This window comes from Branchiostoma floridae, chromosome 16 (genome assembly GCF_000003815.2).
Source record: "Branchiostoma floridae strain S238N-H82 chromosome 16, Bfl_VNyyK, whole genome shotgun sequence".
NCBI lineage: Eukaryota > Metazoa > Chordata > Leptocardii > Amphioxiformes > Branchiostomatidae > Branchiostoma > Branchiostoma floridae.
Genome location: NC_049994.1, coordinates 16153570 through 16167284, shown reverse-complemented (window position 1 = coordinate 16167284; position 13715 = coordinate 16153570). Strand labels below are relative to the sequence as shown.

Here is a 13715-nt window from a genome sequence, read left to right as displayed (position 1 = left end):
TTTCTTTGTATCCGTACACAAATTAAAGCGCTTACCAACAAGCTTTCGATCAGTCCTCTGATCCTTCTCAAGTGTAATGACCCAAAACCTAAGTCACACTTCCGTTCTGGAAATTACTAAGCGCTTTAATTTGTGTACGGATATAAAGTCTTAAATTGTAACATAAGTTTCAGGTACTTCGGAGATAGGACTGGTAAATATCATTGAGACAAACTGCCCTGGCACAAAGTACAGAAACAGGTAGTTCCAAAAGTAGGGTACATGTATGTCCAACAATGCTGCCTGAGAGTCTGTGTAATGTACTTTTCACATTTCCTAATAAATAAAAAACAGTAAGGTTCCAAAGTGTGTGTAGCAAGCATAGACCAGAGGTTAGCAACCCTGCCTGTAGACTAAGAAGCTGTGAGTCCGTATCTTGGCTGTGTGGCTCACCCGACATGCATGCTCACAGCTGAAGTACAGAAACAGGTAGGTCCAACAGTAGGGTGCCAAAAACTTGTCAAAACTTATCAAAAGTGCATGAAGCAAGAGTGTAGTCCAGTGGTTAGCGGCCCTGCCTCTGGAGTTCAAATCTTTGCTTTCAGTATCGCTATACCTGACATGCATGCTATTGGAAAGCGTTGCAGTCCTTAGGATGCAGTCAATTGAAGCGTTGTCCACTGTTCATTGTACATACACTGTTGTGTCAGTGATCTAAACTTGCTTGAGATCACCTGCTTTTTTATGATTCCAAAGACAATTTTAGGATAAACATTACTCAGTAATAAATGTGACAGTTATATTCATTACCAGGACTTGTATGTATTGGTATGAATTTCACTTCTGAATTAATGATCTTGATCTTGGTCCCTTATACCCCCCTCACAATAGGCGTGATTCGATCGGAAGACTAGTTTACGAACTCTGAATGACATTTTCGTGAGTAAGACGTCCGGTGTTCTCACGATCTTCTTGCGATTTTTACGGATCGCCGGCAGTTTTCAGGAGTCTTACGACGGTCGCGGTGCAGCGAAACATGTTCTTAACATATGCGACTAGTCGAAAGAAATCTCCAAAATCGCACAGCTCGTTACCGAGTCGCAGATTGTGCGTACAAATCGTGTGTACCTTGGAAGGGTATCGGTCAATAGTCTTGCGTCAATCCAACGATTGAAGACCGATAGGCGAGCAAAGACATAGTTATTAATCATCGAACGCAAATCGGATGGGGAACGCCCGTCAGTTGGGCAACGTTCGGGCGACATTCGCCCGACTTCCGTTTGTTTACAAATATTCAATTTCTGGGAATGTGAGGGTAATTCTAACATTGTGGCCGCTGTGGCAGTATGTAGGCTGGCTTTGTGACACACTTTCTTTTCTTGCGTCATTTCTATTATGCCCGCGCATTCCATTCATTGGTTAAAAAGATTACGACAACAAAATAAGCAACATTTATTGATCTCTTGCCTTTTTTGAGGAACGTTTTGTGTTACCTTGTCCGCGTGCAAGAGGTCATGGGAGGTTTATTATCATAGATTTATTCACCGTCGATCTCACGAACCTCGCTTATATGTGAGGGGGACAGTTTTGAGGCGAAAAATACGCAAGACCATCTTAAGATCTTAAAATCAGCCGACCTTCCTGCGATCGCGAAGAACGTCCGAAGATCGTATATAATGTGAGGGGGGTATTAACCCAGTAGTCCTGGGTCATGGGGGCACTGCATGGTGGCGCTGTGACTCAGCTTCCTCCATCCCATTTGGTCCTGTGTCAGCGATGCTAAAAAGCTCTTTCCCCCCATTTTTCTTCTGCCTTCCCTTTTACCTGGCTCCATTCGCTGTTTCTTGAACTGAAGGATAACTTTGAACAGTCTATTTGACCTTATTATGTGTTCATAACACATTAATTTCCTTCTCTTACCAATTGAATTTTAAAGATGGTAACGTTACAAAGTTAATGACACTAAATGTTGTTTCCTGCCCCGGTAGGGAGACACTGTACGTCAGCTGAAGACAGACAAGGCGGAGAAGAAGCTTGTCGACGCGGAGGTACAGAAGTTACTCGCTCTAAAGCAGCAGCTCGCTGCAGCTAAGGGGGAGAACCCTGCCGAAATTATCGGTGGGAAGGGCAAGAAGAACAAAAAGGGCAAAAAATAACTTTTGCAGAATCCTTCCCAAGGGACAGAGCAATTCAATCTGTTGAATCCTGCATTTAAAAAAAGAGTGCTTGACTCTAAAAATATAATGAAAACAAAGTCTGAGGACCAGGTACATGTCCGATGCACTCAGGTTTATGGAGCAAAGTTCAACTTTTCCTCCTTGCCCTCTGCTTTCTTTATGTCCTCACCTTAAACTACCAGAGAACAAAGGAAAATGTGAAAGAAATACGGTAACCTTAGAATGTGAATCTGCCAAGTGCATGACTGTTTAAATTTTTCCATGAATGTTCTTCATGCCTCCAAACGGTATGAAATGATCTTTTCGTCACATTTTTGTTCAGAAATTGTGGTTGTCGTTAAGGTTTCAACTTATGATCTGTTGTTTTTCAAGCTGCCTCCAGAGTGATACAAAGGAGCAGGTCTCAGTAATAGTCATGACTTTTCAACATATTAATACTAATAGAGGCTATTGACTAAAACCTGTTAAACAAAAGTCATATACATGTACATGCAGGCAGTACTTTGCACAGTAATGTTTTAGTCTGTAAGAAAGATTTCCCTTTCTTTCCTTTTCCTAAAGCCGTCAACAAGCAAGAAATGTATGTTGAAATATTGAATAAAAAAATTTAAAATGCAGTTACAAGTATAAGAAGATAATGCTGAGTTAGAAGTGGGTTACAAGTTATCTCCAAGCAGATCTTGCAGTGGTTTAAGGCAGTAACATAAGCTGGGGAAGGAGTTTAGCCGGCAGAGGAGTTTTATTCCACCGCGAGTTAACCCCTCTGATGGCTAAACTCCTTCCCCAGCTTATGTTACTATCTTATGCCACACAAGATCTGCTTGGAGATTAGGTTACAAGGCAAACACTTGTAGTGTACAAGTCCTGTGTATTGTATTGTTATTATGTAATGATGACCAGTCAAGGAAAAACACGAGAAATCATAGTCTGTCTAATACATTGAAAAAGAATGTTAATGATCATTTTACTGTTTGAATCACAATATATATACTGTTAGATGAAATGTTGAAACACAAAATAGAATTCCAAAATAATGTGACATTCAGTACAAGTAGATAAGAATGTTTATGTGTAATTTTTATGAGGGGTCAAATTATGGTTTATGATTTGAAATGGGTATTGTTAAAGGTTGTGGAAAGGACATGATCTGAAAGCAGTCATTTATGTCTTTACTTTTCCCAAGGTTTTAAAGTATGTCTTTGAGTCTGTTTGTGTGTGTGTGTGTGTGAGTATGCATGAAATAGTTTGTTTTTTTTCATGCGATTAGCATTACTTGAGAAGTAGTGGATGGAAATCTAATATATGTGGGTAGGTGTTGATGAAACAAAGGTCAAGTTTGTATGTGGGCTTCCTAGCAGCTTCCCATGGCACTGCAGCAGGACTTCTAGGTTTGATATCTAATGGTTGTAAGAAAATCTATGATCACAGTTACAGTAGTGTATCCATACTTACTGCTAAGAATTGCAGGCCTGTTACAAATGTCTTCTGACTACTAGTACTTGTTTCTTGATTGTGATAGACGAATGCATGACAAAACACCAACAACTTAGTAACAAAAAGCATTACTGTATTTTCTTGACACAGCAACTTCAACAGGTATGTATAAATATGGCAAACATTGAGAAGAGTCTTATTAGTCTTACACAGCTGAGTCTAAGCCCATTGATTTACAATGCTAAACAGACTAACTTTAGTTTCATCTTGCAAGTACAGTACACAAACTTAGAAATCTGTTTACGTTCAGTATATAACAGTCTTCAGCATTACATACATCATCTACACAGGCATGCAACGTAAGCTGGCCATATTACACTAACTAACCTGTCACACCTACATGTAACCTTAGCATATAGCTGCTATAAGTTCTTACTTATTCCACATCTCACACCACAGGTGACTTAAGGCTATGATCTTCTCTAGAAATGAAACAAAAATCATTGCCCTATAGAAGCATTAGACCAATCAACCATGTCAGAATTTAAAAAATAATCTTCACAAATTGTTCCACAGGAGAACTTTCTCCAAAATAAAGAAAAACAATTTATAGATGTGTCAGCATGTCTCACAATATTATCACAGCCATTGAAGTGGCCCACATTTGTTTACATATCTGTCAGATATGGTAGGTACATGTACTCACTCGTGTATATACATGTGCAAAGTATTTTTGTTTCCGACTTATACATTATCAGAAAAACGACTTACAAACATCCTGGTCACCTATTACAATTACACAGCATTTAATGTGGCTTGTGTCTACTTATATCAGATTCCTATTTGCTGTATGTCTTTGAACATACCAACTTTCCCCTGACAGTACAAAATATAATGTCTTCACTACTTTGATATATAGTATCTTTGGCAGCCATCTCTTGAGAATAGTATTTGGACCTATTTGCACATTCAACAATGAATGACACTGTTAAACCAACAGTGAGGTGGGCATACTTTCAAGAATTCAGGTAACATGGATCATCTAGTAGAAGTTAATGTTTTGGCAAGTATCATTTAGATATAACAAAAACACTATGTATCTCTATTAGGTTATTATAATGATGATTGGGAAGGGGCGTCATCACGTGAGGTCCCATCATGCTTTTTTTTTGCTTTTCTTTGTATGTGTGCACCATCTAGCGATTCCCAGGAATACTGCATATTGTACTCTCCCTGTACAAGGTCGAGTCAATGAGGTATAATCTCATTATGATAGCACAGTTTGTATTCTTGATTTGGCTGGATATGGCAACAACTTTCCCTCCACTGAAGGTACAGCTGACAGAAAATGTACAAGACAAGCCTTTTCAGAACCATCATGATCTTATTATCTACACCTTATCTTTAAGTTTACTTTCATGTCCTTGTGCTCTAGAATGAGTCCAGTCTGTGTTTGACTGCATGTTGGACAGTCTCTAGGCTCTCATGGTCTAGCTCCTTCACCAGGGCCAGAACAGCACTTAGGATGTTGGCATTCTGTGAATACATGGTATATTAAAGTTAACTTAAAGCTCACTAACTAAAAAGATAACTAGTACATGTTTGGTTACCAATTCTCTGTTGCTTCAGTCTGATGTTACATACAATGTGGTAGGGAGAAGTTTAAAATTTACCATACCAATCAAACTGGATAAGTTGTAGAAATGACAGAAATTTACTTTTGGACATCACTAGAATAAAATACAATATGAATTAACTTGTTCTGCCAGTTCATTCTAGGTGACATTGAAGAAGCTCTTATCTAGTTATACACATTGAATTGTCTTTAAATATCAACAGACTACTTACCCTTTATGTCATTAAAAGTTAGACATCCAGGTAATAAGATATGCCAAAAAGCAGTTACTCAAACACTGGAGGTGTCGCTAAGAAAAGATATTGGATGGTGTCTGAAACTTCTGACTGTTTCCAAAATTATATTCAGTTGCTTGAGTAACAGCTTTTTTGGTCTACTTACCCTGTGTTTACTAGTAGAAGGGACAGCTCTAGTCTGGATCGGTGTGTACTTCTCTGCAGGGAGTGGCTTCAAGCCCAGCTGCTCTCGGATTTTACTATAAGGATGAGATGGATTGATTAACATTTATTGCATGATCATGCCCAACTGAGGTTACATACATAACACAATTCAGTCCCAAACGGTGATAAAGTATTGTCACACAGATGTTGTGTTGTGTATGTGTGACAATACTTTTTATTTGGGGCCATATTTGTTTGCCTATCGCTGCAGTGAAAAGGGAACCAGTCAGAATTGCCCCGAGGAATTAATCTCCAGGCAGATTTACCAGTGGTATGAGATAGTAATAATCACTAATAGCTGGCTAAGGAGTCCATTATAGGCACCTGGTTGCTGATGGACTCTCTATGGTCAGCTTTGATACTATTTTATGCCATGTAGGTACTGAGACTACTGAGGAAAATGACAGGCGGTCACCGAAATGTTGCCTGTTGTGTTACTCCTTCCGTGAACAGTTTCATCAGGTTGGTACGTCACTGAATACACGTAAACAAGTCACCAAACACGTTGGTGAGAATAAAGCACTGGTTGTGTAAAAAGAGTCTCTTTATTCTGTGTTACTCCTTGGTTGTGGATAAACAACTTTGTTGGTATCCACTAATCTACAGTGAATAAAAAACATTGTTAGTAAAATGTTACAAGCATCACCTGGTGTTTTTGCATTACATACATACATAGATATATACATGTACATGTACATACATACATACATAGCCCTCTCCTACACACAGACCACCTTACTTTGTCTCCTCTAGCGTGACAGCGATGGCTGACTGCTGTGGGTCAGAGTCCTGGTCAGCAGGGCTGGAGGATCTGCCTCCACCGTTCTCTACTGTTACCCACCCCTATATAGTACACACCCCTATCAATTATCGTACACACAAACCACCTTACTTTGTCTCCTCTAGTGTAACAGCGATGGCTGACTGCTGTGGGTCAGAGTCCTGGTCAGCAGGGCTGGAGGATCTGCCTCCTCCATTCTCTACCGGTACCCACCCCTATATAGTACACACCCCTATCAATTATCATACACACAAACCATCTTACTTTGTCTCCTCCAGTGTGACAGCGATGGCTGACTGCTGTGGGTCAGAGTCCTGGTCAGCAGGGCTGGAGGATCTGCCTCCTCCGTTCTCTACTGGTACCCACCCCTAGTACACACCCCTATCAATTATCGTACACACAAACCACCTTACTTTGTCTCCTCCAGTGTAACAGCGATGGCTGACTGCTGTGGGTCAGAGTCCTGGTCAGCAGGGCTGGAGGATCTGCCTCCCCCGTTCTCTACCAGTACCCACCCCTAGTACATACCCCTATCAATTGTCGTACACACAAACCACCTTACTTTGTCTCCTCTAGTGTAACAGCGATGGCTGACTGCTGTGGGTCAGAGTCCTGGTCAGCAGGGCTGGAGGATCTTCCTCCTCCATTCTCTACCGGTACCCACCCCTATATAGTACACACCCCTATCAATTATCGTACACACAGACCACCTTACTTTGTCTCCTCTAGCGTGACAGCGATGGCTGACTGCTGTGGGTCAGAGTCCTGGTCAGCAGGGCTGGAGGATCTGCCTCCCCTGTTCTCTACTGTTACCCACCCCTATATAGTACACACCCCTATCAATTATCGTACACACAGACCACCTTACTTTGTCTCCTCCAGTGTGACAGCGATGGCTGACTGCTGTGGGTCAGAGTCCTGGTCAGCAGGGCTGGAGGATCTGCCTCCTCCGTTCTCTAACAGGACCTCCTTCTCCTTCTCTGGGAGTTTCAGGTCCTCCCCTGCCTCAATGGCCCTGTTCACATCTTCTGGGGTTACAACTGGGGATCAGGAAAAGGCAGTGTTAGTGTTTGTTTGTTTGAACTGGTAAACTGACTCAAAACGTAACACACAAGATTTTTAGAGTGTTACATTTTAGAACAAGCTGTGAAAAAACTTTATTCTACTTCCATGACAAATGCTTAGCAGAACTTCACCAGTTTTGTAGAGTTACAAGCTATCGAACACTGGACTGATAGTTCACAAAAAAGCAGACTATCCTTGTTTCATCTAACCAGTAGACCACCTCAACTAGCCCTCAAGGTATAAGGTATGTATACCAATTCTGTATTCTGTGAGTGATTAAAAGCTCAATAAGACAGGACTTAATCACCCACACCAGGACAGATTTTGTTCTTACCTGATCTGAGCTATCAGAAAAGGCAACATTGTTGTAAATGTTTCAAATTACATATACCAGTACATTGCCTCAAAGCCAAACATAACTGTACAGTATTGCAGAGTTAGTATAATTGCAAGCTGCAGTGTAGAGCCAGATTTTCTGCCAATGACACACTTACTTGTATTGTCCAGCTTTTGAAGATTTGGCAGAGTTTTCAGTACTGTCATCTTATACTTGTCTTTGTCAGCTGTTTCACAGGGGTTGTCAGCCAACCACAGCACCCGTAACTTTGGCAGGCTCTGGAGAAAAATTGTGATACATAGTTTATGTAATTACATGCATATAAAGAGCATTGCATTTGTCAGCATAATATATGTTTGATCTGCTTACACATATGAGCAAGCCTAGTTAGAAGCTAAATAGACAGCTTAACTGCTACCCTAATCTTCAATTCATCAAAGCCATTACAAATCAAGAAACAGTTTGGTCATAAGATAGCAACTTCAAAATAATTTGGTGTTAATCAGGGCTGTCTCCAGCTTTAAATTTTTTCTGTCCCACTCATTGTTAAATAATACCTGTCATTTTAGCTTATGAAAATAGATTTTCAACAGTTTCATGTCATTATGTCAGGGGTCTAGCCAGCGTCCGTTTTTCCGTCAATTGACGGAAATTTGCTGCGTCTGACGGAAAAAATTTTAAAACCAATCCGTCAACCTTGACGGACAAAAATCCTTGGTGGAAGCTACAGGCGGCTTGGGAACGCCGTCCACGGCCGTAAAAGCCACACACTGTTTGTCTTGCTATTGTTATGATTGTTGACAATGTGTGTCGGCGCCCTTTTGCATACGATAATCTCATTAAAACCCGTTTTTCAAGGTCTCAGTTCAGTCCTTCTAATTAATTTTTGCGGTTTTCGCGACAATTGTAATTGGCTGACGGAAAAAAATTTCGAGCTGGCTAAAGCCCTGCATTATGTTCATATGTCAGATTATGTCAGATTTCTGTCCCGGGACTGAGGGATGGGTCCTGGAGACAGCCCTGTTGTTCATGCAAAGTTGAGAGGACCCAATTTTTTTTTTTAAATGTATGGATTTTTCTTGTCTCATAGGGTCCTGTCCTAGAGTAGAAGAAATAAGACTTGGAGCTAAATACACTCCTTCCCAGCAGTGTTGGACAAGTACACTAGCCCTATTGTCCAGGGCAAGTGAAAGTGCTATTCGGGCAAGTGTATGACCTACCCCACTTGCCCGATCGGGCAAGTAAGATTTTTTCATTGATTGGGTGCAATTTTGATATACTTGTTACTTTTTACAGTCATGACATCAAGCAATGGTCAAGAATTCCTGGAAGGGAAAAAGCATGATACTAACAGTGACATTTGAATTTTGGGCAAGGGAAAAATTGGTTCGGGCAAGTAAATTTTTTATGTGCTTGCCCAATAGGACAAGTGAATTTTAGAAAACTTGTCCAACCCTGCCCAGTCTCACCTTGAGGTAGCAGATTTCCGACAGCTCAGCGATGCAGTTCTTACGTACGTACAGCTCCTGCAGGTTCTGGCAGAATCTGAAGTCTTGTAACGTCGTTATGTTGTTCACACTGACAAAGTAAGAACAGATAATGAAGATATCAGAAAGGTTACTGGTAAAGACCAAAGGTCCAAAGGCCTTTTATTAGTAGAAGCCATAAGGGCAGTGGGACAATATCTACTGTGTCTGGGAAGGTATTGTCAAGATGACCATACATGTGTTAGTCTAGCCCCGTCTCTGAAGATTGTTGAAAGGATCAAGGGGACTTTCCCTGGTACATGTACTATACTGTAAATGCAGAAATGTTCGCGGTGGATTAATGTTCGCGGTTTTCGCGGGGACCACTTCACCGCGAACTTAAAACCACCGCGAATATTTTTCTATTGTGGTATTAGACTGCAGTCTATGGTGTTACCGCGAAATTAAATCCACCGCGAAAAGTCCCTTTTCTCGCTACCGCGAAATTAAATCCCCGCGAACTTAAATGCATTTACAGTATATGTTCCTTCTCTGTCACGACCAATGGAATTGAGATAAGCTTTTCTATCTGAGCTCAACTAGTTCAAGAGTAGAGAAAACCTACCTCAAACTTATAACTTCGATGTTGGGCATCTGACGAAAAACTGACACCTGTGAATTAAAAAATAAACAGACAAGTGATTCACTTAACATTGTGCAATACATTGTACTATGTTTGCTACCAACATAGATGACCTTCCATGATATTGTGCAGTCATATCAACAATTATGTTGATTTAAAGTACTTATTTTATTTTTTTATGATAAGAAACATAAGTTTGTGAATCAAGAATACAGAACACAAGTTTGGAAACTACTTACATCAGTCAGCTCACTGCCCCTACAGCATCATACATAGAACATGCAAGAAAACAGAAGAAAGAGTTAAAAACTAGTACTTGCATTTGTAATATTTTGTATTTTTTTAACAAAAAGCATATATGACATAATTACATACAGCACTGGCGCAACAACATTTGCTGGAGTCTTGATATGTGGATCGGTTTTCTTTCGTAGTCTTCTTCAGTATCCCACCAATTCGAGATTGAGAGTAAGGAAAGAGTCAAGACGGTCGTTAGACCATCAGAGCATCGAGATAACAATGTCTTAACTATCCTATTTTATAAGTCTTAAATCATCCGGGATGTGTGTAGTGAAACAGCACTGAGAAGACATCCCTAGAGCTAGCTAGGGAAGACTGGGAAAGATGGAGGTAAGGAGTCAAGAACATCTGATTCTGTGCAACCACTAAACAAGATCATAGATGGGGAAGAAAAATGAAGAATAACAGATGATGAGAGATGATGATGAACTTACCAACAGTTTAACTTTTTCACGCTCTCTAAGTCTGCCGCCCTGGCCCGGGCAAGCACCAGTTTAGCAGTGAGCTTCACCATGTCGTCTTGAGTTCTTCCTGGTAAACTAGAATGGAAAGGTTACAACAACACGAAGTGAGAATCTTTCGCCTTTGATGTTACCCTACTTCCGCAACAGGTTGTTGTACAAGCTGAAACTAGCATGACATTTGTCATAATCTATTGTAATATTCAAAAGTATATAACAAACGATAACAAACCGTCAAGAGAATATAATATAGTTGAATCATCAAGAACTGAATACGAAAATATTGTAAGATAAAATTGATTTTGTAAAAATTACTAAGAATGCTGTTTTAGATAGATGAAAACTATCGTATTCCCGTCATCGAATGAGATGCTTGCTTTTTGAGTCCTCCAAGAAACCCTCTCCCGTGATGCTCTTCGATACGAAATTACCTTCCTGAAAGAAGGCTTTTGATTGGCCAATCTGCTTTGAAAAGTTCAATGAAACAGCTTAATGTTGGACTTAACTTCCTATCTATTCAGCCTCAGAGATACAATGTATTATACTTATAGTTGTCTAATGTACTGTTAGCTTAATAAAAGTAATTTGAATCAGATAAGCGTAAGGATTTTCTTCTTATATTGACCAATCACAGACGGCGTACTATATATACTGGAAGCTGACCTTTGACATTTTGTAGCGGCCATTTTGAATTCCGAGTTGGCGGCCTTTTCTGTTTGGGTCGACTATTTGTTGCGATTTTCGCCAAAATACGGACCAAGCAATGTAAAATTTTGAATATTTTCAACGGCTTTGTAGACTTAGAACTGAAATCATTGTACATTTGGAGTTATGTATGAGATTTTGCTAGAAATTTAAGCAAATTCTGGATTTGTCGACCAAGTCAAGATGGCGGACAGTGACAGGATCATCCTTGGTTTAAAAAACGGAGAAGATGTGGGGAAACTCGTATCAGAAATACAGGTAATACTTATATTAGGGAGTAATGTATTCAAACTTGCCACAAACGGCGTTAGAGTAACTTAGATGGGTTCTTTTCTGTTGCTATGGTAGTGTAAGATGTTCATAATTTTAGTAAAAAGTGTCAAACATTAAAAATTATGTTACAGTCTTGGTGCTGATTTGAAACGTGCTATAGAAAATTGCCTACATTTATCATTGGGCAATCTTTTTTGTTGTTGAATTTAGAAATAGATGGTCATTGGAGCCTGGAGTTATGTAAAGAATTTGAATCAACTGATACATGAAGACATAATTCATACAATTTTGACCCTTTTTTTCCGGTGTAGACCTACCTCGCACCTTTGTTGAAGACTGGAGCTGCTGTGTCCCAACTACCGGCTGACTCTCTCAAGAAGTATGGCCTCTTCTGTATGAGACTGCTCAGGGCTTGTTTCGAGGTATGTCAAATGTCATCATTTTGGACCACAATGTAAATATTGCATAAAACAAACACTGTATTTTATATGTAAATACTTAACATTTGTGACCGTTTAGCAGCAACACCTTCAACTGCAGTACAAAGTGGACCAGTCCCCAAGGAAGGTGACAGATGTCATTGTCCCCAAAATGTCAAATTATGGAAATAAAGCCAGAGCTGTGAAGAAACAATCTTTGTATTCTATCTAAATTTACATCTGTCTTTTCTCTTTTCAGTCTCTGGGAAAGCTCAAGCCTGGCTCTGCTGACGTAGCCAACACCGTCCGTGTGTCCCACATCTCCTACAAGTGCATCCAGCTGTGCCAGCCACACATGCAGTTCAACCCCTTAGCACTGGAGAAACTTCTCTACCACATCATGACCCAACTTCTCACCAAGAATCTGCTTTCCGATGCTCTAACCATTGCCGGATTCCTGCACCGAGAACTGAAATCCTTCCAGACTTCCGGCACCATGACTTCAGAAAGTGAAGAGGAGTTAACCAACATTGCAAAACACTCCTTTGATAAGCTGCTAAAAGCTGCTCTTCGTATATGTGATCCCAAGGCTCAGACTTCGAATCTGATTGCGAGGCAGGAGCTAGCGCTTACCGCAGGACAGCAAGCGCTCCACATCCTCATGTTGTCGGGCGTCGACCCCCAGTGGTTTCCAGGAAGGGTTGTCTCAATCGCAAAGCACTTTGAAGACATGTTCCGTAGATCTGTCTCAGGGTACGAGAGAATCTCGAAGTTCTGTAAAACAGTGTATGGGGACATGTTGGAGCATGTTGTGACAAAATCAGAAGACATGCCAACACAAGTGTGCCTCTTACAGGTGGGTTTTCAAGTGTGCCGGTATCTTCAGCTAGCTAAGAAGGAAAAGGAAGCCATGCTCTTCATCAATCAGATGATACAAGGACTGCAGGGAAAAGCCTCACAGAAGAATGAATCTCAGGAACTGCTTTTAGCGTCTGCCAGAGTGTTTAAAGCATCCCTGCTTTGTACTGCAGCAGTGGGAGGTCACAAGCCAGACTGGAGAAGCATCAAAACAGACTTGGAAGAATCAAATAGAGCAGTCAGAGACAGAATGGACAAGTTGGACCACAGTGCAGGGATGGTGCTGGTAGAGTCTTACAACCAGCTGCGGAAGAGTCTGGAGAGTGTGGTAGAAGCAGGACGTCAGTGCATGGTGCTGATGTCGACGTCAGAGTTCTGCTCTGTGGAGGCGGCCTTGAACTTGTTCATGGATGTGCTTCAGGCCCAGAGGGGATCAAGCAAGGTGAGACTGGATATAATTTAAATACAAGGATAAAGATGAAGTGAACTGTGACACAGTTGTCTCCTGCATCCTTTTGTTTGTCAGGCAGACTAATGATTGCAGGTGAGTCTGCCCACCCCCATGTAGCCTCCATTTGGTAGTAGGCTAGTAGCTACCAAAGTTGAGAAAGGTCACCAGTCACCCGAAACTTCTTGCAGCACAATTCTTAATTGGTTTTATAGCAGGGTCATTTTTTTTTATTGATTGATTGAATCAGTAGAAATTTAGCATGTCTTTTGACTGGAATATCTCAATTTGTT

At 40.7% G+C, this 13715-nt stretch overlaps 3 protein-coding genes across 6 annotated transcripts in view; 2 read left to right on the top strand and 1 right to left on the bottom strand.

Moving 5' to 3' along the window:
* LOC118432841 (methionine--tRNA ligase, cytoplasmic-like) overlaps nucleotides 1-2137 on the top strand; it is a 35458-nt gene extending 33321 nt beyond the window's left edge. The window contains 1 exon segment of the mRNA XM_035844461.1: nucleotides 1968-2137. Within this exon segment, the coding sequence (XP_035700354.1) occupies nucleotides 1968-2135 (168 nt within the window). The 3' untranslated portion in view covers nucleotides 2136-2137.
* Nucleotides 2138-3702: 1565 nt separating this feature from the next.
* Nucleotides 3703-10895, bottom strand: LOC118403849 (cilia- and flagella-associated protein 410-like). Of its 4 annotated transcripts, none has more exons than XM_035802709.1 (9): nucleotides 10693-10895; nucleotides 10198-10216; nucleotides 9941-9987; nucleotides 9319-9427; nucleotides 8007-8127; nucleotides 7392-7487; nucleotides 7163-7238; nucleotides 5608-5701; nucleotides 3703-5126 (listed from the first exon to the last, which is right to left on the bottom strand). In XM_035802709.1, the coding sequence occupies exons 1-9, from the start codon at nucleotides 10770-10772 to the stop codon at nucleotides 5022-5024; spliced, it is 747 nt and encodes a 248-aa protein (XP_035658602.1). In that variant the 5' UTR covers nucleotides 10773-10895; the 3' UTR covers nucleotides 3703-5021. The 4 variants fall into 4 exon arrangements, with proteins under 4 accessions (XP_035658602.1, XP_035658601.1, XP_035658600.1 ...); XM_035802708.1 differs by lacking the exon at nucleotides 7163-7238 and adding an exon at nucleotides 6861-6936; XM_035802707.1 differs by lacking the exon at nucleotides 7163-7238 and adding an exon at nucleotides 6712-6787 and having other exon boundaries at nucleotides 10693-10894.
* A 480-nt stretch (nucleotides 10896-11375) lies between these two features.
* Nucleotides 11376-13715, top strand: part of LOC118432840 (separin-like) — a 30982-nt gene continuing 28642 nt past the window's right edge. The window contains exons 1-3 of the mRNA XM_035844460.1: nucleotides 11376-11682; nucleotides 12009-12119; nucleotides 12376-13416. Of these exons, the coding sequence (XP_035700353.1) occupies nucleotides 11608-11682; nucleotides 12009-12119; nucleotides 12376-13416 (1227 nt within the window). The 5' untranslated portion in view covers nucleotides 11376-11607. The remainder of the gene's footprint in view (nucleotides 11683-12008; nucleotides 12120-12375; nucleotides 13417-13715) is intronic.